The sequence below is a fragment of the Eretmochelys imbricata genome, chromosome 6, assembly GCF_965152235.1.
Source record: "Eretmochelys imbricata isolate rEreImb1 chromosome 6, rEreImb1.hap1, whole genome shotgun sequence".
Classification (NCBI taxonomy): Eukaryota; Metazoa; Chordata; order Testudines; family Cheloniidae; genus Eretmochelys; species Eretmochelys imbricata.
This window is the reverse complement of record NC_135577.1, coordinates 90,248,919-90,275,320: the sequence shown is the minus strand read 5'-3', so window position 1 is coordinate 90,275,320 and position 26,402 is coordinate 90,248,919. Positions and strand designations below refer to the sequence as shown.

The following is a 26,402-nucleotide window of genomic DNA, read 5'->3' as shown; positions in this document are numbered from 1 at the left end:
CAGGGGAAAGATGTGGTGATGGATCAAAGCCTTACATGTCTAGCCTCTGCTTCATGGACTTGGACACGTGAGGCAAGAGATTATACGTACATTCATGAGAGGGGAAAAAGTTTCATAACAATTACACATACCATTCTAATAGAGATTATAGAGTTGTGGGTCTGGTAGTTTTGGCTACTTTGAGCAGATAGTGTGACTCTTCCACAACCCTTCTGACAGATCACTACAAAAGGGATTTTTAAAGACAGTTCCAGAGCCAGCACTTGATTAAAACATTTGAAATCTACATGAGCTATTCAAGCCCTAACCTCACGGCTTTCAATGCCATTTTAACCAAAATGGTGCAGATTTTTTATTATTTTAAAGCTACTGCATTTATGACCAACTTCGTGAAAACTACTGCAATTGCTAATGAAGTCTGTGGGAGTTAGCCCAATCCCCATGAGGGCTGAACAGGGACTCATCTTTGTTTTTCAACAGGGCTCTGTTTATACAACAATCAGTGCCTGCTGCCAGCCTAAGCAGGGCCCTGGAGCTCAGTAAGGGGTTTAATAGTAAGTGCTGCATCAGTTTGGCACCTTTTCTCCTCTGCCCCAACCCTTCCCAGCGAGAGGAGGGTAGAATGTTGAGAAGAGGTGCCCTGTGCCCAGCTATGAGTATATTGTGGAATAGTGCCTGCATCAAGCAGGATGTGGGAGGACACACATGAAGACATGCAGAGTTTTGGGAATGCAAGTAAGACACTACCATGTTTAATTCATTATGGTGACGATATAATAGTTGAAGAAAAGCTGACTAATTCCAAATAAAGACTGAACACCTTTATTATTGCCCGTTTAGTAGAGACGCTGCAGTTTGCCTACGGCGCTTTCATCAACCGTCATGCTTGCCAGTTTTTCCTTCAGCAAGGACCCCAGGAAGTTGATGACAAGTGAATTTTTTAAGTTAGTTTATCCTAATGCTTGACAGTCACATCTAGACAAAGCATCTTCTTAATTTGAAACTTGAGTGGGAGATTTGACCTCAGTAACATTGGCCCCCACGTTCTCACGTGGAGGAGAGAGGAGAACTTTGTCAGTTTTGTTCAAACCCAGAACACACAGAATCTACTTAGTCAGGGATTTGGAAGGTGGGATGGTGGTGTTCTATTTAGGTCCCCACAACCCATCTTCTTGTGCTGATTTTTTTCAGAGCCTCTATCTCCACATGAGGTATATCCACTGCCGTGGCCTCATAATTTTGCTGATTCCCCACCATTCAGATAATCGAAATTCAAAGTGTGGGGCAGACTTCAGCTGTGCTAGGGAAATGAATGTCCTGCTGCAGGCAACATTTTTTCAGACTGTACTGCAACTCCAGTTTCTAGGAACTTTTGTTTCCATTCTGTTCCGTTGCTGGATCCTTCCTTGGCCCTTCTCTAAATACCCCACCTACAGAATGAGGAGGAAAATAGGCAGATGCATTCTCTGGGTCCTAGTATCCCCTCCCACGCATGCTGATGTGACAAACGGGTTTAGGCAGAGCAAGGATGAATAAAGGTAGACAGATCTAAAACGGCTTTTCATTAGAAGACCAAAGCTGCAAAGCCAAGGCCTAAGAAATCAGTCCCGTGTCATCTGCAGGCCTGGGAGCAATCCCAGCAGAGGGAGGGAAGGGGAGAATAGAAACAGAGGAGCCCTCTAACTGGGTTTAGGGTCCTGGTGCTCAGTAGCAGGATGTGCTGGGAACATCTGTAGCAATGGGTTAGAATCGAGGGGCTCCATAATCATCTGGCATCCTCTCAATGTTATACCTGAAGGCAACAAAGAAAAAAAATGTGAGTATAGAACATCCTGCTTGGAAAGCAGTCTCCTCCAGTAACTGCCTTGCCATCTTCCCCTTCAGCATGCAGCAAATGTGGAGAGGACCCTAATGCATTCAGGCCCACAACAAGCAGCTTCATGGCATTTTGACCTGCAGCCTGAATACCCAAGGAGGGCAAAGATTGGCAGTAGTGGAACTGCAAAGAGACTTGGAGAAGTCCCCATCAGTGTTCCAGCATTACAAAGCTCCTCAAGACCAATCGATTGGGGCACAGGCACCCCAGAAAACTTATCACTGCCGTGGGAGGAAAACAGCTTCAGACCAAGGTCTTACATAATAAGTAACATTACTCCTTTCAGCCTTATGACAGAACAGCATGGAGAGCAGAGCACTTCAAAGAGCTGCTATATTAGTCACCCAAGCTGCATTCAAGGGCACAAAAGTATGACAACAGGAGACACTTTGTGAGAGAAATATACAGAGCTACATTCCAGTTATGGATCAATTAAGATGCTTTGTGGACTTGCCTCAGCCAATCTTGACACACTGCTCCCTTATCACATATCACCAGACTCCTCCTCTCTTCACAAAATCTTACCACTACTAGTACAAAAGCTTTCTCTCTGCTGCCCTTAGGATCTGGAATAGCCTCTCCCTCCCTCATCCCCATTTCAAATCCCACCTGAAAACATCTTCTCTGCCCATACCTTGTTTTCTCTCTCCGCCTCTATTTAACAGGGGGTATGAAAGATACAACTGTTGTATTTCATGCAGAAGATCATATTAAAATATTGAAGGTGCCCTACAAAGGTAAATAAAGGCCTCTTTCTCTAGGTCCTTATAAACACTTTAGGAAGGCTGGGATTGTTGCAAATCCTTGCAAATTTAGATTATGTTAAAGCAGATTACAGCTCCTGAAATGTTTAAAGTAACTTTAGATTAAGCAAGCAGCCCCAAACAACACATGCTTGGAAAAATTCACTATTTCAAAGTCACTAAATCAATTTCTTTCGAAGTTGTTTTGTTTTACATCAGAAACTAGGTCAGCCACTTACTTGTGTACACTAAATTTGTGACAGACGTGAAAAAACCCTACTCTTCAAAGAACTTCTGAGTACATTTTGCTGATACTTCAGAATTAAAAAATAAATAAGCCACTTCTTGGCTGAGATCAAATACTGGAAACTGACCCCAAGGAAATTATTATTCCAAATTATGAGCAACTGAATGAAATTGTTAGTAATGGAAATGGCATTCCAAACTTAGACTACTAGGTACTCCTGTTACAACAGTGTACAGTCCTTTCTTCACATAGGCGGTCATACCACTTCCGTTTATAAAGACTCAATGACACTACAGTTACAGGCACTATAGAAAACCACAAGATAGACAGAAAGACCAAACATGTTTGGGAATAAACTGCTAAGACAGCAATGGTCAAAGTCAGTGTTGTGTCCTGCTAGAGAGGTCTCCCACCTGTGGTTGGAAATATACATGATAGGAACTCCAGGAATCTTCCGGATTCTCCGCTTAAGGTCTCTGTCCACCGTGGCCACTATGTAACACTTGTGCTGCAAGAAAGGGAGGCATGTCAAACTCTAACAGTGACCCAGCCCAGTGGAAAGAAGGCCAAACAAATGATTCTGTTCACTTAGTCATAACGCTGTGGGGCACCAATTCTAAAAGAATTGGATATTACTAGGATAAGATGCTATTCTTATTCATACAAAGTCCTACTACAGATTAGTTGTGCTCTTCTTCTCATCATAGTGTCCAAGTGACTTACAGGTGGGAGGCAGTGTTGCCTAATGGATAGTGTTGGACTGGAACTCAAGTACCTGGGTTCTATTCTTGGGTCTGCCCTGGCCTGCTGGGTGACCCTGGGCAAGTCCCTTTGCCTCTCTGTCCCTTAGTTTCCCCATCTGTAAAATGGGGACAGTGATACTGACCTCCTTTGTAAAGTGCTTTGAAATCTACTGAAAAAAACCATTATATAGGAGATCGGTATTATCATCTTTATTGCTACTAAAGCTACTGGCCTGCAAGCTGGAGTATTCAGGAAAGAATTTCCCATGCCATACGTATTCCTTCAGATAGAATTGCACAAGGAGGTGCATGATGGGTATGTTATATCTTCCTTTGAAGCAAATAATGTTAGAGATTGGATACTGGACTAGAGGAACTTTGACTGGCTCCCACAGTTTCTCAGAAGGTCTCAGATTTTATAGGTCATTAGTGCCTACAGGATTTCAGCAAGTTTTCATGCCAACAGTGCAGAAGAGTAATCCTTGGAATGGGAGGTACCTGAGTGACCCTCTGCACCAAGCAGTCATCTGCATAGGTCCCTTTGTGTGTGCAAGGCAGGCGTTCAAATCGCGGGTCCTTGGCTATCCTGTGGGGTCATAAAAGATGTCATTAGGAAGACTACTGAGGACACTTGACCTATACAGAGGCATCTTCAGATAATTCCAGGGTGAGGAAGTAGGAACAACCCCTCTTCCATTCTGGGCAATTTCCAAACCTCAAGACCACAGCCAAGACCAGGGGGTTAAAACCTCTTCAGGCCAATTTCAAATGAGGAACAAGGAAGGTCAAAAAGCACAAGTTGGATTAACAAATATTGTGGCTAATTATCATTGTTTATGTATTACTTAGTATTTATTGCAGTAGCTCCCAGAGAGCATAATCAGGATCCGGGTTCTATACAAAACGGAAAACGGTAATTAGAAATGTCAGTTCTTTAGACAATTCCCCTACAGAACCTCAGTATTATGTCCAGGTGGCAAGAACAAGCCTCAAACGTAGCCAATGTCTTCTTGAGACAGATCCAACAGTCCAGCCTCCTGGTTTTGGTCTTCCAAGCCATCTTTGGGTAAAGCTCAAATCGATTTAGACGTGCTGATAGTGACTGTAAGTGGGGTCTTTGTGACGCCCCCTTTTACAGCTGTGGTCAGTTAGAAGATGTAGGCCACATATTTGCAGATTGCATCCATGGCGAGGGCTGCCTGGTTCTATCATGGACTTGTATAATGCCCTTCCCTCAGCTACTGAATGATTAAGACATTTAGACTAACACGCTTGCCTTGATAGTCTATGTAGATGGAATCACTACATAGATATCAGGGGCAGGGATCATATTTCCCTTTAGCACCTCATCTCAAAGTGCTTTACAAGCTATATGCAGAAATAACTTCACCCACCATTAAAAGAGAGCCCTCTTGAGAGTGGAACACAGCAGCTCTTTACTAGCTGCACTGGAATACTATATATTAGGTCAAGAATGGAAGTGAATAACTATGACTGATTGACAAAGCAGAGGAAAATTAGTTATCTGACTTGGACTAATGTTGTATAGACAATGGAACTATGAATATACTTGCAGGCCAGTACCCTGATTCTAGGATTACCAGTTCACACTATTATGCTGCTATAGGACTGAGATGGAACTCAGCTGATAAATCCCTGAAAACATGAACTAATCTTGAAGAAGAAAAAAAAAACCCACAGACACCCCTCCTCCTTCGGGCAGAGGTTTCTCTCCTACTTATTCTCAGCTGCAGGGAAATGTTCTTTTGGAGAGTTTGCTGCAATTTAAAGTATAAAAAAAATATGTCACACAGATAAGAGATTTGGAGATTGAAAAAGAAATCTTTACAGGATTCACTCAGAACTTGTTCCAGACCCACACCTTAATGCCGGCAGGTGCCTTTGATATGGTGGAAGAAATATGAATTAATTATAATAACTGGAATGATTTCAAAATCCTCTGCAGTATGGATGTTGTAGTGGAAAGTTACAAACATTTCTTTTTTGCTGTGCTAATGTACAAAGCTCTGGAAACCCTGGAGAAGTTTCTCAATGATCATGCTAGCAAATACCACAAGTTTGCAGAAGTATGAAGATGGAGTTTTTAACATAAGATGCAAGAAGTATAAATGAATGCCTCATTGTCAGTGTGATCATTTAAATTGACATAAGTCAGGAAATTCAGAGTTACAGTTGGAACATCAAGGATCCAGCTGGTGCAGGCTGAGGCCAGAATCATCTTTTCTCCTGTCTTGATGAAAACCAGTTTCTTTGTATCATCTCCTGATATTAAAAGGGATCAAGTTGATTTAAGAGCTCTCAGTGCAAGAACACAGTGCAGCCAGCAAGACTATTATGGGTGACCTCGCAGGACTTTATAAACATCTTTTGTCCTCAGTGTAGGAACTCCTAAATGCCCTCTTCTCAACAGGTTACCCACTACAGAAAGAACAAGCACAAAGGAAGAAGAACAGAGTGCCAGTGGCAGAGATCTCATTATAAACATGGCTGATTTGGATAAAGATTTTTTAAAAAATATGGCTTGCAATCATGGCAAAGCTGGTTTTATCATCCTCCTCCAGAATATCCATGTGGTCATGAGAAGCAGAACTGTCCAGGATGATGTACAAATTGGCGTATATAGAGTCAAATGTTTTTCTCGTAGTGGATTCCTCCAATTTAATTCAGACTGGATTGCTGCCTCCACTGTAGCAGGCCTTCTGTGAATGATCTGTTAATGTCTTTTCTGGGTGTTTTGGCCAGTCTTGCTCACAATGACTGAACATAAACTGGAGCTGTGACTTGCACCATAATGACTAGATATTTTTTAAATAAAAGCTTACATTGCTTAAATAAAAGCTTAAATAAAAGCAGGAATTGATAGGCCAAGAAGATAAGCTTTTGCAAGACTTTCCACCCTAGCCCAAGCTTTGGGAACAGAACTTTCCACTTCCCCATGCCTATTTAAAATTCAACCATAATGGTTGTGATTAAGTGATATAAAGTGCTATAGTACACAATCTAGTCAGTGATGTGTCTGAAGCAGCCAGGTAGACAGATGGACTAAGGAACAGAGTTGAGTGTCCTGCACCTACCTTAGTGCCACACGATACTTCTGCCCTAGCTTCTCAATTTCAGCCATTACGCAATCTGTGATACAGGGGATACCTGCATGAACAGATTATTATCAATATTAGTTATTACCTCTATAAGTGCCAAAAGTGTATTAGCTCTTACCTTACAGTACTTCGCTATGACAATGTGCTCTACAGAAAATACTAAGATAAACTATCAAGATCTCTGCCCTGAATTGCTTACAGTTTAATTAAACGTACAAAAAACTCATGAAGGGGGAGGAGAAGGATGAAATGCAAAGCAACCTAGCAGCTATTTGGCCATATCTTGTTAAGTTTGTTGATCTTTTGAAGGAATTTGGGGTTTAAAATTTTTGTTTTTATTTTTTTTATTTTGTCAAGATTAGTATTTAAGACTCATCTAATTATTAACTGCATAGAGTTCTAATGTTAATGCGGATCAAGAATCCCAGGTTCACTGAACATCATTAAGCTCCCTTGGCCCCTGTACTTGGCCAGCAGCATAAATCCTTTTAACTGGACTTTTGTTACCTTAAGCTAATGCTATGTGGCCTGCAAAGTGTTTGTGGCAGAGTGAGGGATCGTTGCAGGCAAGAGCAGACCTCACCATACCAGGGCACCATGCTGTTTCCGGAGAAACTCTAACAGGAACAGATACTCACACTTGGCATAGAGACAGTCCATCATTGACTGCACCAGGTCCAACTTGGCTTTAATGGAGAAGTTGATGAAGTTTGTATCAATCAGAATATAATAGGGTGGGCCCAACTGCATGTTATACTGGAAGAACAAACAGGAAGGGTGCTGAGGGCTGTCAGGAAAGAAACAATTCAAATCAGTTACTTTAAACTAACACCACCAATGCATCAAATCCTATGACCTGGACAGATCTGCTAGGAAACACGCCCAGCCAGGAGCAGTTTTGAGATAATGCCTGGAGAGAAAGATGGTGGCAATTACCAAGCAGCCCACCTCCACCTCTCTTCCTTCTGAGAGCCCACTCCCCCTTTCCCATAGTATACACATCAAAAAGTTCAGGCCGGGGGTGGGGCGCAAGTTCTGACAATCTTTAGAACACTCCTCTAAGTGAAAGAGATGGGGAAAATATTCTTGCAACTGCCCAGAGCTGCCTCTCCTCTGCTCCCAAGTGCAAGGCAAGGCAGAGGGCATCTCCACTCTCCAAGATGTAAGGCAGAGTGCAGCTCCTTGGGTACTTACACCTCTCTTTCCTTGATTGCACTGGGATCATCCTTCTTTTTCACATTGGATTTTGCTCGCTCCGACTGTTTGCTAAAGCAACAAAAAATAAATTACATTTTTGTGTGACACTCAGAAGTATGTTAGTATGGAGTGTGTGTATGGGAAAGACGGGGACAACAATGGATAGAATATTAAAACAAAAATGCCTTAATTATGTAAAAAACAAGGGAAAAAAGGAACAGCTAAGAATGATACTAGAGAGTAAAACTAGAAAGTTTGGACTGAAATTATGAAAATTTAGGTTAGCTCACAGGAAGACTCCTTGACAGCGAAATGGATAAAAGTGGGAAAACATCTTCTAAAGCAGGAAGGGAAAGCAATCACTCGGGATCCTGAAAATGGGACAAGACACTGGAGAACATTCAACCCAGACTCATCCCGCACTGGCCTTCAGAGATTGACTAGGGGGAACCTAAGTTTCTCTGTAGCTAAATCTCCAGTACTATGAATGGGTCCCCGATAAGCTGTTCCCACACCCCATTGCTGCGAGGCTCAGCTCACATGCGCTGGTCTCGGAGGTTGATCATGCGTTTCACGATGGCGTATTTCCTCGCTTTCTTTTGTTTCCCCTGCAAGGAAACAGTGTTAGAGGAGAGGAGGAAAAACAGACACCCCGCAAACCTCCCCCCGCCCCGTGACTCCCCGGCATCCGCTCCCCAAACCCATCTCCCCTGCCCCCAGCAATGCATCCCCGCCACAGAACCACCCTGCAGCATCCCCCACCCCTGCCGCTCACGTAGAGAGACCCCCGAGACTCGGGAAATCAGGCGCGAGCCACCCCCGCGCGGAAGCAGCCAAGCCCCACAGCTCCCGTCCGCGTGCCTGGGAGCAGAGCGCCGCCGCTCACGACTCACCATCCTGCTCCTCGGCCGCCTCCTACTTGGCCCCCCGGCCCGGACACTTCCGGCGCTCGCCTCGCTCGTCGCCGCTGACCTGCCCCCGAGGAACTATCACTTCCGGCCGCCGCCTTGGAGGCGGGGGCAGCGGGAGCCCGCGCCGGCCGCGCGCACGACCAGGGCCCAGACTCGGAACCGCTGCCCGTAGGCTTCGGTAACTGTCTCCCTTCAGGCCTGTGAGCCGGGGGCTGAGCCCGCGTCCCGGGGAGCCCCGGCGGGGGCTCGGGAAACCCCCCGACTCGCCTGTGGGGGGAGGGGAGACCGGCCTCGGGCCTCGAGCCAGGGCGGCCTGGAGCCTGCGAGACGCAGCGACCCCCGGCGGGGGTGGGGTTGTGCGCGCGCGCCTGGAGAGGCGGTGCCTGGTAGCCCCATTACAGAGCCCCACCAGTGCGCCTCGCTCCCGGGGAGCCGCGGTCCGGGGCGGGACGCGCGGGGGGGGAGCAGAGGAGTCCGGCCAGAGCGGCATGGGGGGCTGGGCAGCGGGTGTCGAAGTGCGAGGACATGGAGCCCTGCACCCGCTGCGGGATGGGGATACAGCAAGTGTCCACCCAGCACAGGCCTTCGCAGTATTTTTACTGTCTGATTCCCCAGTACGTTAGGCCTCTGCCCAGGGTGAGGTTTCCTGGCATGGCTGGACTTGATCCCCTGTCTATTTGCGTTTAGTGTTTGTTCCTGACTCCCTAGTGCAGTGGTTCTCAAACTTTTGTACTGGTGACCCCTTTCAAATAGCAAGCCTCTGAATGCAACCCCCCCTTATAAATTAAAAACACTTTTAAATATATTTAAGACCATTATAAATGCTGGATGCAAAGCAGGGTTTGGGGTGGAGGCTGACAGTTTGTGACCCTCCTGAGGGGTCCCGACCCCCAGTTTGAGAACCCCTGACCTAGTGGGTTTGTGGGCCTGCTATCCCACAGGTTGGGAGAGGGTGGGGTCATTGGGTCAAGTGTCTAGTATTATGCACAGATACTCTCCTCTGTCCTTGGATTAGAAGTCATTTCTGATCTTTAGAGGAAGTGAGTCTGCAGTGGAGCAGGAAATAATTTGGACCTATTCTGTATCACATGGGAAACTTGGTTGTTCCTTTGTGTTTCTTTGGTGCCTTATTACTAAGGCTGCGTTTATGTCATGGAAGTCAGGGAATCATCCAGAGACCTCAGTGACATTCTCTGCTTCAGCCCCAGGGACTGTAGGACAGGAGCTGGCAGCCAGTGGGTCCCTGACAGGGTTCCAGTGACAGGCGACAGCCTCGTGCAGGGGAGAGGAACGCCTGGGGTGAGCGGCTGGGGGTGTCCTGTTTTCTCTTCGGGAAATGTGGGCACCCTGCAGCTTCCAGCTGCTGTGGGCAGAGGGGGAACCACACAGCTCCTAGCCATCACAGTGGCAGGGAAAACCTTGGAGCCACAGCAGCAAAAATCACAGACAGGTCACAGCTTCCATGAATTTTTGTTTATTGCCTGTGATCTGTCCATGACTTTTACTAAAAATAACCATGACAAAAGCTTAGGCTTACTTATTACCTCTCACTTCTGGTTTCCAATCTGTGGTCTCTGATTTTGCATTTGAGGAAGTCTGCATGCATTTTGCTCACCTCATTGTAGTGAAGTATTTGTTGGTGAGAAGGTTCTGTTTGGCATCTGCACTTGTCTAGTTGGTTGTTGTAGTTTGTATCTGTCCTTAATGATTGCTATACTGTAAAGTTTTTTTTAAGTGATTTACATTATTTGGGCTTAGGTGCAATTGATTATTTCATTGTTCTGGAGGTTAGATCTTTTGTTGAGGTTTGGCTGTGCTGCTGTACCTGCAGTCATTGTCAGGTTTCTGTTTTTTCTTCTCTAGTGCTTTGTGGTGAGCAAAAAGTTTGTGGCCTTGGCTGAGGTGTCCCCAGAACTTGTCCTTATTGTGTGTTGACTAGCAAAAGGTATCTCTAGTTCTGTCCTGCTGCTGTCTGTTCCTGTGGATACATACTATTTATTTGCAGAACTTGTAAGGTTTCTCTTGTGGTTTTGTCTTCTTCAATGAATGTTGCAGATACAGATGGGTCCCATATTTTGCTTCTCTGTAGTAAAATGGTTTGGATTATGTTATCAAATACTTTTCACAAGACTCTAAGCGTATGTATGTGTGTGTGTCAGGGGATATTCTATAGCTTGCAATCTCTATCAAAATTTGCTAGTGGTTTTGAAAGGGGAGCACACTCCCATTTCCCTTCTCCCTTTCTCTTCCCTCCCACCTCATTGCAAAATGGAGAGTAGTTCTATATCCCCTCTCATATGGAGCTGTTTTACTTGGCTGTCTCTTGTAGGTGAAACTCTAGGGTCTGAAGAACTTGTTTAGTGTTGGTTCTGCAGGACCCTGACTCTGGATGGTCCAGTCCCTCATATAAGAGAAAGGTATTATCATCAAACATACTTCCTGGTAGTGGCCATTGCCTGAGGTCCTAACAAATGCATGGAACTTCACTGGGTTTGCCCGCAGAGAGTGATAGCTAGTGGGTTGACACATTCCCTTTTCTGGCTATAGGTCTTTTCTGAGACCTCTTACTGCCATGAGCCAGTTTGTGGCCTATGTCCCTGATGCCTTGTGAAAGGAACAGGGAGTTAAGCCTTGCTGTGGTGTCTCTTCTTCATGCATGTCCTGGGATTGCTGTGAGCTTGGAGGCGGAGCTGATGGTGCCTTTCAGATGCGACCTAGTACTCCTTTTCTTTTTGCTGATTTGCTGAGGTGATCATGAAGCATGAGGAAGACAAGCATCAGCACAGGCTGAGTTACAGCTAAGCCACTTCTCCCCAAAGTACTTTCCTCAGCAGAACTGTAATTAAGGAGCTAGTGGTGTGGAAGAGAATCAAAGACTGGAAGGAGAATTGGGCTTGGTAAGGAAATGGGGGGAGAGGTAGTTGAGAGAGGTCAAAATATGGGCAATTTTACCAAAATTAATTGTTGGATGAAGAGATGCATTCTCTAGTGCTTTGCTTGTGATGTTTAGATGGTCCGAGTGACCCTGCTTTGGGAAGAGCTGGAGGGCTGATCAGCAGTGGTGAGTGGATGTTCCCCTGTGAGCAGTGGCTGAGGCTTATTTTTACTGGAAAGTGAATGTTGTGTTATGCAATGAATGAAGAAGGCTGACCTGCTGTATCTGTGGAGGAGGTGAGGAGCACATGTATACTGACATTGATTTAAGATCTACTTTGGAATAGAAAGAATGGGGGATCTTAAATTTTTGGTATTGATCTGGGATCTCTTGTGTGTGTTTTATTTTTTTCAAAGCCAGCATTTCACCTGGACCTTGTTTAAAGTTTCTGATGGCATGGTCCAATCCCGGAGAGAGAGTGACAGATCTGTTTGTGTTGATCTTGGCCATCGATGTGGCTTTCTGTCCTTGCTGCTTGATATTGGAACCTGCCCAGTGCCCTTGAGCTGACTCTTCTGACTTTCAGGATCATATTTTAAAATTAAGTGCATATGTGCAATTGCACTGATACCCTTGCACACATTTGATTTATGTGAGAAAATACTGGATATTCTCACTCTAAGGAGAATCATCTTCTTGTGCATGATCTGAGAAGAACTGACCATTGTCAGTGGGTATTTGTCCACAAGGCTAGATATGCCACGTAAGGTGTTCTGTTTACAAAGTTGCTGAGGTGCTCTCTCAGCTTGGTTTTTATAATTTGAGGCAATACTCTCCTGCAGAAATGATTTGTAAGCCATTTTTCCTGAAAGCTGTTGGAATTCGGGGGGGGAGGAAACCAAGATAAATATTTATCAGTGCAGGAACAGATATCAAAAGAAGGAAAATCTGATGTGTTCTAGGGCCTCAACAAGTCTTTTTTATATAGTGTGTGCCCTCTAATGGCTCTGCAACTTCAGTTACATTAATGTACCAGTGCTGGCTAGTATTTCCCTTATAGCTGCAATTACACTTGCACACAGCTCTAAGAGCTTTGCTGCATACTCTTCTGTCTCTTCTGTCTCCACAGTTCTCTCTGTGGTGCCATGCATTCCATTCTGGCTCTGCAGGTAGTTCGGGAGGGAAATCTGGATTAAGTCCTTCCAAATTCAAATTCTTCCTGCAGGTGGCAGGAGGCCATCACTTGCTGTGTCCTTGGATCAAGCACATAAGGCTTGTAGGAGTGCTGGGTATTTTCTCTGCCCAGTAATGAGGTTGACTCTGTACTGGTATCTTTCACAAAAAGGTTAGTTCCCCACCTTGTTAGCTGGTAGCTTTTGGCACTGCCTGATGCTCATCTAAAATAACTTGTTCATCTTGTGAATAAATTACATATCTGGGTACCAGCTAACCATGGCAAGAAGCTTATCCCACAGTAAGTTACCCTGTCTGAGTAAGTATCTTTGAGGCTGGTTCTAATGTACATGCTAGAAGGAAGCTGGCTGTGAATGTGGCAGCTCCTTTTGTCTCTGCTGGCCTTCTGACCTGGTGCCTTGCCTGCCATTTCATGCAGCGATAATGAAATAAGAACTTGCTGGGCTGATTAAGGGAGACAGCTTGTCAGACACAGGGGATTAATTCTGAAATTCTGTAACCAAGACCAAATGGCCCATTTTCATATTGGCATAAAGCTCCTTGCTCATTCTGGAGGTTTCAGGCACCAAACTTAGAACAGACAGTAACTTTCAGCATGACATGGGGAAGGGAAGAAGTTATGGGCTGAGACTGGGGTAGCTTGTGCATATGGGCCCAGAGTGCCAGTTTTGTACTGAGGTTTTTCACTGTGGAGAGGGAGCTGATTCTGTAGATGCTGGTGAAATATTTCCTTCGAGATTCAAAAACATTTCAGAATTGCACAGTGATAAGAGTCCCTGTGGAATTTACAAACTGCTCTTGGCTGGAGTGCACTCCATATTCGGAGGGCGAGCCATTACAAAGGGAGCACTAGGAATGCTAGGAAGAAATGTGTAGAGAGGTGGAGGCAGGAGTGTGTTACTGTGTTTAAAAACATTTCGGCTGCCAGTGTTAGAAATAGTTCTAGAAACTACACCCTGCACTGTGTTCCTTCCTAGACTGCATTGCAGTTTCAAAACCATTTATGCTGGTGGGTGGGCAAAATCTTGTAACAAACTAGCACAGTTGGAGCAGAGTTTGAAGCCGACATCGAGGCCATATGAATGAGCATCAAGGAGTACAGGTTTGGGGTGAAGTCACTAGTACATATGTGAAAGGTTTTGGGTCAGAGCCATGAGTCAATTACCCAGCCCATATCACAGGGCATTAGCTAGATTAACAGCTCCTGCCTTGCTGTGTTAAGAATAGAGAATTCAAAGGCCTGAAGCTGTGTAGGGAAGAAATTGACAACTCATGGCCTTAGGATGAGGGAAGGATCTCAGCCAGAGAGGGAAGGATAAAATAGCTGAGTGGGTGGGATTTTCCCTGAGATGACACAGCAAGAGACTGGGGTTTTCTGTAGCACATGTAAAGAACTCTGTACAGATTTGCTCATCTGTTTGCATATGTAGGTGGAGAGCTTTGTGCCCTGAAGGCAGCAGGCTCTGTACTGTGGAGTTGTGGGTTAAGAGGTCCTGGGGAGGCAGCAGGCACCCTGAAATAGATGGTTTGGAAAGGATGGGGTAAAGGTGGCAGACACCCTGAAGTGGAGGATGGGTAAGTGGGGAGTGAGGAGGAGCAGGTATCTTAATGTGGAAGGTAAGGAGAACACCACTATCAGACAGCTAGCTGATGTGATCTGTTTTGGGAGACCTGCTGTAGTATGCTGTCATTCATAATTTATTCTGGTCTTCTCCTTGCACTCTGCATTCTGAAGGAACAGATGTGAGCTAGGGAAGTGCATGGCCCCCTGGGACATTTCCCATTCTCTGTGTCAGAGGTCCCCAACCTGTGGGGCATGTCCCCCAGAGGGTGTGGAGGGGGCGGGGAGTGAGTGCCCCTCAGCCCCACTCCGCTCACAGCTCTGCTCCAGCCCCAGCTGCAGCCCTGGCTCCGGCCCTGGCTCCTAGCTCCAAACCCGGCCTTGCCCCCAGCCTCAGCCCTCCTCCCGGTTGCAGCTGTGTCTCTGGCCCCGGGCCCCAGACCCACCCCCAGCCTCAGCCACCTTATTACCCGTGTCTGTGTCCCCTCCCCCTACCAGGAGCCCCAGCCCCACTCCCAGCCCCGGCTCTTGGGGGGAGGTGTAGACGGGTTAAGGGATGGAGCGAAGCTGTAAAGTTTGGGGACCACTCCTCTATGAGTTACACAGATCCTATCTGTTATGGGGTTTGTCTCCAGACTGAGATATTTGCTGCTTTGCAACTCAAAGAGTTTTAGCAGGGTGGACGGTGCTTAAAATGAATTGTCTTGTGAGGCCACCTGCTGTTCAGATCTGGGACACCTGTAATATGGCAGCAGCAGAGACATTTGCCCCATATGTTTTGGGGCTCAGATTCCTTGTAAGACATATTACCTATAAATGTCCCTGCAGCTGAATATCCTTCAACTGGGATTGGTGCAGTCATATTTTGCAGGACACCATGCTTTTGCTAGCTTTATCCCCACCCCACTTTCTCTGAAGGGCTCAAGTGGTGCCCAGTCCATAAAATTTACTCTCAGGTGGGAGCCAGGTACCTGGCTGCCCTGCTGAACCCCTCAGCCTGTCGAAATCTATCTGGGCTGGCAACGTTTTGTTCCATCTTGGACCTGCAGGGTTTCAGGGGCATTGGTGTTGACTGAATGGCTCTGCAAATCTAGGCTGCAAAGTGAAATGAGACCAGGGTACATTCAGAGTACTGGGACATGGAGAAGCCTAGCACTTTACTCACTTTGTGGTGCTTTATAGCAGCTATGCTTGTGGCAATGACATGGAGTCAAGTTTTTTTTAATCCCCTTCTAGGCTGTCTTTTTTATCTCTGGACAGGTGTAACTGATTTTTCTTCTTGTCCCTTCCCAGGCAGGAAGGCTAGCAAGCAATTGGTGGCTGCACAGTGCAGATATCCTCTTCCCAGAGTTGTGGGATAAGTTGCTGTACTTGAGTCCCTTTCCTCCAGCCGTGAATCTAAGATGTGAGTTCCAGGAGCCTCTTTTTCCACAATGTTCTGCTGCTTGGTCCCTTCCTGTTGACCCTTGCCCCACCTCTGGAGCCAAGAGGAAGGATGTGGAGGAATGAGTGCCCCCCTGTTGGCTTTTAGAACATGGGCACTTTTGTAAAGGTATGTGACTGCCATTTGCTGGAGAGTTGGGAGGATTCACAGGGCTGGAAGGTGATAGCCATCAGATAGGGAAATGTCTGGCTTAAGCTTTCTGCATGGTGGTGACTTTTATTGCTGCTGTTGTGATAACTGATAAGTAACTTCACCTCATGCATAAAGCAGCTGTATGCACATTGTAATTCCTCACCTAATGGCTGGCGAGCTACATTGTATGCACTAGTGTGTGTGAAACTGTTATTTTCACCCCTGGCTGTTGAGCTAAGTACTAGCTTCTGGAGCAGGCGGGTTCTTGCTCTGCTGCATGATGACACAACTTGAGGGTCTCTCAGCCACCTGCAAACTCCTTGCAATAATTGAGAGTGCATGGTGTTTCCACTTTGCTGAAGTGAGATGGAAGATGTAGATGTACTTCCTTATCCCATTGTCCCCCTGTGGTTCAGCCTCAGAAGGGCCAAATATATTTCATCCCTATGCTAGAGGGCTCATTTGGGGGAAGAGGAGTGGCGGAGGGGAAGAGGTTTATGCTCCACAACCCACTTATTCCGTAGTTTTTCTGCTGAGGCTACCAACCTGAGGGCTAGTTGCTACCAGCTATGGTGGTGGTTTTGTGATGTGCCCACATGACCTGTGGGAATGGAACTCAGATCCATGCAAACTCACTTCACAGAGCCGTCAAACAGATAGGAACTACCGTCAGTCATTAGTATTGGAATTGGTGACCCCAAGGTGAGTGACCGTATTGCCCAGTCCCCAAAGCCCACTTGCCCACTCCCAACACAGTCTATGAAGCTCATACTGTATTGTTTTATTTCAGGTATCACTGGTTCAGAACAGGAATCTGTGTTTTAATTGTTCTTTACAGTAAACTGGGCTGATCGGGTGTTCCATAGCCTTTTGGTATCATGCATTAGGGATCTGTTTAGGAAGAAGACTGATTTTCTCAGCTCCCACTGAAGCATATAATGTGTCTGGGGGAGGAAGAGATGGGGACTCCTGCTGGCCCCTCAGAGTTTTGGGGCACTGGGTATTTGTTGATGGGAGCTGTAAGCTGTGTGGATTTGAGAAGGAGTCACTGAACTAGACATGGAGTACTTGTGGCACCTTAGAGACTAATAAATTTATTTGAGCATAAGCTTTCGTGAGCTACAGCTCACTTCATCGGATGCATTCAGTGGAGACATGGTGTGTTTGTGTTCTAGATGCAGCTGTAATCCTCAGCTGTGTGTCTCACCGAAGGGACCTGATGTTTTACATTATTGGTAAGTGGAGAGGTGGCCCTAATGTCAGTTTTCAGAGCAGCAGCCGTGTTAGTCTGTATTGTGTTAGTATCGTGTTAGTCTGTATTGTATTAGTGCATCTCACTGTAGGATCCTGAGGGTTTCCCTAAGTCTTCTACTGTCTTGAATGCTTTCACATTGGTTTAGGGTCTATCTAACAAACAGAAAGTTTTCTTGCCACATTGCACTCTTCTTCAACCCCAAGCAGAGTTATCCCATTGACCTCACTCCTGGCTCATCCCTCCTCTTTACCTTTATGGTCTAGTGGGGTTTGTTTCCTCCACGATGCATGCTTGTCCAATTTTAAATACTACAAGTGGTAGTTGCTGCATTGTTTCCTGTGGTGGAATCTCAGTAGTTTTATGTAGGTATTCATAGAAAACCACTTGCAAATGTATCTAGATTCTCCTGTGCCATACTTCAGACTCTGGGCAGCTACAACCATCTCCACTCAATTCATAGGTTTCAGAGTAACAGCCGTGTTAGTCTGTATTCGCAAAAAGAAAAGGAGTACTTGTGGCACCTTAGAGACTAACCAATTTATTTGAGCATAAGCTTTCGTGAGCTACAGCTCACTTCATTGGATGAAGTGAGCTGTAGCTCACGAAAGCTTATGCTCAAATAAATTGGTTAGTCTCTAAGGTGCCACAAGTACTCCTTTTCTTTTTACTCAATTCATAGTCATTCATAGAGTCTAAAACTTAGGGACCTTTATGGTCATCTAGTGTGATCTTCTGAATAACACAGGCCACTGAAGTTCCCATAGTAATTTCTGCATCTAGCCCATAACTTCTGGTTGAGTTAGAGCGTATCTTGTAGAAAGACATCCAATCTTGGTGCAGGTGGGATCTCAGTGCCTTGCTGGGCCATGCTACCATAACCATCCTGTATTCTTTCCCTGCTGCAGGTGGGATCACAGTATCCATTGTAGTCTTCTTCTTCACCATTAAGTTCCTCTTTGAGCTTGCCGCACGTGTAGTCAGCTTCCTCCAGCATGAGGACCGGGAGCGCCGAGGGGAGCGAACTATTTATGACTACGTGCGAGGCAACTATTTGGACCCCCGCTCCTGCAAAGTCTCCTGGGATTGGAAGGACCCCTATGAGGTGGGCCACAGCATGGCCTTCCGAGTGCATGTAAGGGAATGTTTCTGTCTCCACACAGATTGGGGGGTAGGCCTTTTATCTCTAGGAGATGAAGGGGAAATTTCTTCACTGTCTGGAGGGTGTGGGACAGGGTGAGGTCCTCTCCTGTTTGTCTATTAGGACATTTTCGTGGTTGAGCTGAATATAGTGTTTGTGTCTAACAAACTCCTTTCATGCTGTTGCGTGTCATCGCCACAGACTAGGTCAATTGCTGGGGTGAGTGTCTCCTATGCACCTTCCTTTATGGTGAATTGGTGGGGGCACTACATAGTTCTCTCTGGGGACATGTGGACAAGACCTAGTGGTCTTCCTTTAAGGATGTGGCTTCCCCTGCTCTCCTTTTGGGCTTGGGTTCTGTTGATCCTGATCTGGATGCACACTAACAATTCAGGGATCAATTGCCCAGAAACTTGTTCTTCTCAAGTCACTTTTTTGAACCCGAGCACAATAAGGAACAAGGGAGAGGGGTCAAGGGCTCAAAGGTACTCACTGTCCCCTCTCTCTGTAGAAGAACGGTGCCCATACCATGGGGCTGTGGGGCCTTGTCCTGCATTTGCTGTCCCCTCACTCCCTTGCTGAGGCAGGGCTCCATCCTGCCCCTCTATTGCAAGGTGGCTGGTTTCTCTCTGTCCCTGCACCCCATATCTCTGCTGACCTGGGCTTCTCCATTCCCCATGCAGTTATTCTATAAGAATGGGCAGCCCTTCCCTGCTCATCGGCCTGTGGGGCTGCGAGTTCAAATCTGCCATGTGGAGCTAGCAATGGATATTCCTGTGACCCAGGAAGTCCTTCAGGAGCCCAATTCCAATGTGGCGAAAGTGGCCTTCACTGTGCGCAGGGCTGGGCGATATGAGATTACCATAAAGCTCGGCGGCTTGAATGTGGCCTACAGCCCCTACTACAAAGTGTTTCAGCCAGGTAAGGTCTAGGTGAATCGGTAGTGAGCCTGAGTGGATATAGAGGTGTCAGACACCCCAAGGTATATGTGTTGAGAGCTGAGATAGATATGTGGGGAGGATTTACCCCTTCTGCATTCTGTTCTTCACACATGCCACCCCAAGTAGCAGAGACTCTTGGTTTAAGCAAGCTTATGGGCAGCAAACATAGGAAAACAGAAGCTGCTATATACTGGAGTAGGCTGCTAGTGCCTCTCAGCCTACATAGCTGTTGGCACCATACCATGCCTTGTGGGTAACTTCATCCTGACCCAGCTGAGTGGTTAGAGAATGCCTTTATGCACAACGATTGAGAATTATAATTTATCTTAGGTAATGTCACTGCAAGTGCTATTTTGATTTGACTCTAATCCTCTTGGATCTTCTTAACTTTGCTTCATTGATTTCCTCTAGCAATGAATTTCACAGATTAATTATCCATTAGTTGGAAAAGTTTCCTTTTTCCTTTTAATTATTTTTTTTTCTGTTTGATTCCAATCAGCATATTTTATACCCTCTGTGCACGTACAATAAAAAATACATCCATTAAATAATTTTACAAATAGACACGATACCAGTTAAGTTGCCCCCTTTATTGCCTCCAAAAAAAAGAGGATGCCCAAAACTTACTCAATACCCTTCTGGCTAAAGCTTGCATTACTAGCTGAGGCTTACAGATCCACTGATCTGTACTTTATTGGACTGGCTGTTGGAATGAGTTCCAGAGTTGAGGGCCAAAGTGCTAGCATGATTGGAGTGGAGGACACTCTTTTAAATGTCCTTAGTGAAGCTGAGAGTTAACCCTGTTCAGCATGTTGGGCCTCTATCCCCTGGCAAGCTCTTTCCTCCCCATTCTATGCATTTCAGTGCTTAGTGGCTTGGTTCTCTAGCTGCAGAGGTGGGGAATGTATTAAGAATTCATCCATTCTTTACAGGGCATTGTGCTCCTATCTTGTTAGCTCTCTGCTGCTGTACCTAGGGCAGTCTCTGATTCTAAATTGTCTCTCTTTGTTTCAGGGATGGTGGTTCCTTCCAAGACCAAAATCGTCTGCCACTTCTCCACTCTGGTGCTGACCTGTAGGCAGCAGCACACCTTGCAGATTGTCCCCAGAGATGAGTATGATAATCCCACCAGCAATTCTGTGTCCCTGATAGATGAGCAGAATTACAGCCTTTCCATCCATGAGGTGAGTTGGACTCCATCCCTCTCTCCCAGTCTCCTACTGAGCTAGAGAGTGTTGTTCTCTCCACTGATGTTCTCTCTCTTTATCTAGCTGGGTCCCCAAGAGGAAGAGAGCTCTGGCATTTTGTTTGAGAAGTCCGTGGTGTCCAATCGGCAGACTTGCCAAGTGTTTCTGCGACTTACCCTGCACCATAAAGGCTGTTTCCATGCTTGCATCTGCTACCAAAGCCAGCCTATTAGCAATGGCGATTTTGACATTATTGTCCTAAGTGGTGAGTTAAGAGATGTTAGGTGATCCCAGACCAATTGCACTTCCTACTGGATGCCATATGGTCTAGTCAAGTAGAGCTGGTTTTTTATTTAAATGTGGCTTCCCTCCATGCCATCCACACTCAGTTGCCCTGGTAATGTCCATTAATTTAAAATATTATTTAAATAAGGTAAATTTGGTGCTGGCAAAGAAAGCTAGATGGAGAAAACACTGGAGACAGACATTCCCTATCCCCACAACAGGTATAACCCAGGAGCTGTCTCCTCCCCTGCCTCAGAGGGGAATTTTTTAGAGATTGAGCAGTTGACTGTGGCCTACTCATTCCTTTGCAACTCACAGGTTAACAGTAGGGGAGCCAATTTTGGGCGTGCTTTGCGATCTACAGATGAAGATGAAGAGTAGTATGTAAAAGATAGGTGGTATTCTCATTCCTAATTGTTTTGTGATGTGGTTCTCTGTCCCACAAGGAGAGAAGCTACCAATTTATTTCACACAAGCTACTGAATGACTGTCATATGGTTATGGCTTTTGGTCACTACAGGCAGGAGTCAGGTTAGAACTGGTGCCCTAGAAGTAAAAGGTTCTGTATTCCTACTCTCTCTCTCTCCCTCCCCACCGCCCCCCCCAGCCTGTCTCCCAGGCCTATGGAAAGGCTCGACATACTGATGTCCTGGAGGTGAAAGTCTCCATATCCCATTCTTGAGCCTCTTTCATTATTGACTCCCTTTACCAGGTTCCCACTTAGCTGGTTAGACTTTTTGCTTAGTGCTGTTCTGTGGACTCTGAGCTTAATGTGAGATGCTGAACTTCGTTTCTTGGCTGTATCAAGCTTTACACGTGTTCCATCTGTGTCCTTTAGAAAATGAAATGAACATTGTAGAACGCAATGTGTCCACGTCAGGGGTGAGTATCTACTTTGAAGCCTATCTTTACAACTCTACTAGCTATGCCAACACGCAGTGGCACCTCCTACCCACACATCTGGGCTCCTCCCAGCGCCGTCCTTCTACCGCAACTGAGGATGAGGATGAAGACTCTCCATCTGACGGCCAGACTCCTGAGAAAGTGAAGAAACCCAAAAAAGTGTATTGCTATGTGTCACCCAAGGTAAAGCCCACATGATTGCTGCTCTTTAGCTTTTGATTCAAATGTTCTGGCATTTCAGAGCTTGCCTTGCCCATCACTTTGGGCTCTGCTCCTAGACACGTCAAACTTGGCTGGTAAAGTTTGTCGAAACTAAGTATTTGTTTAAACTTGTTATATCAGATTCCTTTCCTCTGGTTTTTTTATTTTTTTTTTTCCTCCCCTAAAGGATCCAAAGATGCCGCTGCAACATCTGGGGAAAAATGATCCCCCATCTAGCTAATCAATGGGAGCGAGAAACATGGAAAGCAGGAACAGCTGAGGGAGACCAAGAGAGGGAGTGGGCAGAAAATTTAGAGTTTGCAATTCAGTATCAGTTAAAAAGACTGCTTCAGTTTTAGCATTGCATATGTAGAAGCATCGTATCACAGAGCAGGGGGTTATAACAATATCTCTGTCTGATCCAAAACCCATTGAAGTCAATGGGAGTCTTTTCATTGACTTTAGTGGGCTTTGAATTAGCTCCTGTATGGGTCTGGTGAGATCGGGCATCAAGTGTCCTCAGTGTTGAGTACTTATAGATCATGATTAGAAAGAAGAAAATCAGATTAAAAACAATAAAACTGATCGGGGGCTAGGTAGGCTGATTTAGGAAGAAAGATTAGAAAAACACAATCTGTTTAACAGCTAAAGTGAAGGGATTAAAATATAAAAACCTAGAACTGAGAGTGGTTATTTAGTTTGATACCTTGAGGTATAACTAGGAGAAATGGCAGGAAATTAAGAAAAGAACAATGTAGATTTTGCCATTGTAACCAGATCAATATTTACAGCAACCATTGACCCTCCACTCCCCACCAAAACCCCTATCCTAAGCAGGGTGCCTAGGGAAGCCAGAAGAGCAGAAAATTCCATTAGAGACCTCAATTTGCCAATCCATTAATTTGGGAGGGGTTCAAGTAATACAGTAATAGGTACCCATGTAAAACCCTAATCTAGGAAAAATCTTCCTGACAGAGAGAGAGATGAGGCTGTGAAACAGTCACCAAACGGTAAAGGGGAAGGCACATTGCTTGGGATATTTAAACCTAGATTGGATGCAGTATTAGAAAATGTGGAACTAGGAATGATGTCTGAGGGGGAGGGGGAATGACCCAGTAGTCCCCTCACTCTGATTCAGGGAGACAATTTTGGACTTTCATCAAGCTTCACTGTTAAATTTCCTGATATTGGAGATCATTCTGAATGCCTTCTGTTGTAGCTACTGCTTGGACTGAAAGAGAGACCCCTTGTGCACCTGTCTAATCTGTGTATTTTTTTTATGCACCCATAACTGTAGTGTTTGGGCACCATATACATAAATATAGACCGTCATTCCTGTCCAACAGATCCAGGCTGTCCAGCCCAGCAGTCCCAGTCACTTACACAGGGCTGTTCTCACTTGCTCAACTCCAGGAAAATTGCTGCTGACTATTCCCCAGCCATCTTTGCTGAAGGAGGCCTGTGCAGAAGGGAGTCTTGTATTGTGCCCTAAAGGAACTAAAATTGGGGCTTAGCCTGCTCTCCAGTGAGAGGGAGTTCCACAGCTAAGGGCCTTCTGCCAGAAATGCTCTGCATGGTGAAGACAGCAAACTGGCTTGGTCACCCCAGCTTCAACAATTGGAAGATTTTTTATTTTATTTGTTTGAACTTGATTTTCATGACATTGAAGGAGTAACAGCAATAATTTGGCCAATGCAGGATAACTTTCCTCAGGACTTCCCAGCTCTGTCAATGCATTGCAGTCCTGTACTGTAGCATCCCTTGCTATTTGAATCCTGGCTTCCACTCTAAATTCCTATACACCAACTATCTTTTTAAAAGCTAAGGTGTGCGCCGTTGGCCTGTTAATGCATGCTCTGGTTTACTGCTATATTTATATCACATCAGCGTGTCCTGGGAGCTTCACAGACAAGTGTAACAATTAAGTCCTTTTGCCAAGTTGCTTACAATCATTCTTCTCTCCCATGTTACTGCGTAGTGGAGGTTTGAAGGGCATGTGTATTGTCACAGGAGAGGTTTTGGAAGGAGGCTTTTCCTGTGGGTTTGTTCATCCTGTGTCTTGAGTCTAGAGTACTTCAGAAAAGAGCTTTAGTAGAAATATGGCTGCTAATGATTTCTCTTCCCTACGGCTCCCCAGCAATTCTCAGTGAAGGAATTCTACTTGAAGATCATTCCTTGGCGCCTCTTCACCTTCAGAGTATGTCCTGGCACCAAGGTGGGTTTGTCTCCATCCAGTTATTGTTGCAGTTTCCACCCTATCACCCCTTGTTGCTGAATAATGAAGAATAATAATAATAATACTAATGAATAATGCCTGTTAGATCTGCTGTTGGCGAAGTGTGGTTATTTCCACTGAGCAGCTAGATACGTGAAATCCAGGAACTCAAAAAACACCTTTCCTACCAGAGTACTGGAAATGTGTGCGAGCAGGGGCCAGCCATGTCTCTTCTCCTCACCCTAACATCAGGATCCTAGATATCATTCTCAGTCCTGTATCACACTTCTCCTAATTGCTTTATTGGAGGAGGAATAAGGCATCTAGATTTGGTCCCCCTGAAGCCCATACTGTTTGAAGTGGGCTTTATAAAGGCAACATCCCAGCTGGAATCCAGATGCTAGAGCAGGGTTGGCCAACCTGTGGCTCCGGAGCCACATGCGGCTCTTCAGAAGTGAATATGCGGCTCCTTGTCTAGGCACCGACTCCGGGCTGGAGCTGCAGGCACCAACTTTCCAATGTGCCGCGGGTGCTCACTGCTCAACCTTGGCTCTGCCACAGGCCTTGCCCCCACTCCACCGCTTCCTGCCCTCTCCCCTGAGCCTGCTATGCCCTCGCTCCTCCCTCTTCCCCCTCTGAGCCTCCTGCACACCACAAAACAGCTGATTGGGAGGGAGGGGGAGATGCTGATCAGCCGGACTGCCCCGTGGGTGGGAGGCGCTGGGAGCGGGGCGGGGGAGCTGATGGGGGGCTGCCGACGTATTACTGTGGCTCTCTGGCAATGTACACTGGTAAATTGTCTTGTATTGTATCCTTTTCAGACTCAGGTTGGCCACCCCTGCTCTAGAGGCAGTGTGCCTGTTAATTGGTTCTGTGTGAGTGTGCAGATGGGAAGGTGTGTGTGCAGAAAGTGGTCTTGGTATGTGTACCCCACACTCTGTGCTTTCTGCTGCACAGTAGTTTGACCCCTGTCCTGCGTCTCTTTGCTGCTAGTTTTCTTACCACGGGCCTGATCCTGTGCACAAGCTGTTGACACTGGTGGTAGATGATGGGATCCAGCCCCCTGTGGAGCTCAGCTGCAAGGAGAGGAACATCTTGGCAGCCACTTTCATTCGTTCTCTGCATAAAAACATAGGTAAAAGAGGCTGGTGGGATAGACTCTATGATTGGGGGATTCAGGTTGCTGCATCCTCAGGTTGCAAGCATCTCGGGGTGGCAGGCAGGGAGTTAGCTCTTGAGGTCATTTATTCCCGTTTACTTAGAGTTCTATAACCCTTCTAGGAATTGTAGAGTAGTCCTGTGTCTCTCCTTCTGCTTCTGATAGCACTTCCAATGAAGGATTTCATTGTCCCTGGCTTCTCATGCTCAGCAGGCTTTTCTGTCATTCCTCTGAAGGCATTTCTGTGAGTGGCTGGATGTCTGAGAGACTAAACCACAAACTGTCCCCTGGGAGTTATGCTGTCCCTGCCTTCCATGGCAGATCACTCTGACTATAGAGCAGTCCTATGCAAATTGGGATGGGGACCCCATCCTGACACGTGAGGTGTTGGCAGCTCAGATGCAATCATAATAAGATCACTGTTTCAGGAGGCTCAGAGACTTTTCAGGACAAAGTGAACTTCTTCCAGCGGGAGTTGCGTCAAGTGCATATGAAGAGACCTCACTCCAAGGTTACACTGAAGGTCAGCCGCCACGGCCTGCTGGAATCTGTGAGTGAGCTTGTGACAATTGGCACCTGGGGGGACAATAGGCTGTTCCCACTTGTGCCCAGGACCCATCCCTGCACCTTTCGTTGCCACTCAGTTACTCTCTAGTGAAATCCAAGTTGACACCAACTGTGGGAACAATGACAATTTTGAGCCTCTAGCTCCAGGAGATAAACTGATCGCCAGCTTTGGGAAGGGAAGCAAAAAAAAATTTCCCGTTTGATAGTGTTACATAATTAGATATATGCTGAAAGCCTTATACCTTCTTCTTAAACCTCTGGCATCAGTCTCTGATAGCTGCTAGGACTCAGGGACAGTTGATCTCTCCTGGTATGGCAGTAGCAATGTCCAGGCTAGAGGGGCAGTTGGTTTGTGTGTGGTAGAAAGAGCCCCGAATACTGCCTTCGTCCAGTGTGCTTTGTTTGGGTTTGGTAACTGTTCCTGCTTATGGGAAGCTGTGTACCTCCCCCTTAAACTGTAAGAGCCAGTGATGCTCTGAGCAGGGAGGAGGCCATGGCCTGGCACTGTT

The 26,402-nt window shown here is 46.0% G+C and overlaps 2 protein-coding genes across 4 annotated transcripts in view; one reads left to right on the top strand and one right to left on the bottom strand.

The window, feature by feature from the left end:
* Nucleotides 1–806: 806 nt before the first annotated feature.
* On the bottom strand, nt 807–8,938 carry FCF1 (FCF1 rRNA-processing protein). Its single transcript, XM_077819136.1, has 8 exons — nt 8,819–8,938; nt 8,466–8,533; nt 7,923–7,994; nt 7,367–7,515; nt 6,705–6,777; nt 4,108–4,195; nt 3,280–3,374; nt 807–1,792 (listed from the first exon to the last, which is right to left on the bottom strand). The coding sequence occupies exons 1-8, from the start codon at nt 8,819–8,821 to the stop codon at nt 1,744–1,746; spliced, it is 597 nt and encodes a 198-aa protein (XP_077675262.1). The 5' UTR covers nt 8,822–8,938; the 3' UTR covers nt 807–1,743.
* Nucleotides 8,918–26,402, top strand: part of AREL1 (apoptosis resistant E3 ubiquitin protein ligase 1) — a 57,776-nt gene continuing 40,291 nt past the window's right edge. For 2 of the 3 annotated variants that reach the window (XM_077819134.1, XM_077819133.1), the window contains exons 1-11: nt 8,918–9,014; nt 15,760–16,018; nt 17,218–17,277; nt 18,203–18,429; nt 19,119–19,356; nt 20,391–20,560; nt 20,648–20,828; nt 21,687–21,934; nt 24,090–24,167; nt 25,161–25,302; nt 25,755–25,876. In XM_077819134.1, coding sequence (XP_077675260.1) covers nt 17,262–17,277; nt 18,203–18,429; nt 19,119–19,356; nt 20,391–20,560; nt 20,648–20,828; nt 21,687–21,934; nt 24,090–24,167; nt 25,161–25,302; nt 25,755–25,876 — 1,422 coding nt within the window. In that variant the 5' untranslated portion in view covers nt 8,918–9,014; nt 15,760–16,018; nt 17,218–17,261. Of the gene's footprint in view, nt 9,015–15,759; nt 16,019–17,217; nt 17,278–18,202; nt 18,430–19,118; nt 19,357–20,390; nt 20,561–20,647; nt 20,829–21,686; nt 21,935–24,089; nt 24,168–25,160; nt 25,303–25,754; nt 25,877–26,402 lie in introns of those variants that run through there. The other variant, XM_077819135.1, reaches the window with a different exon arrangement.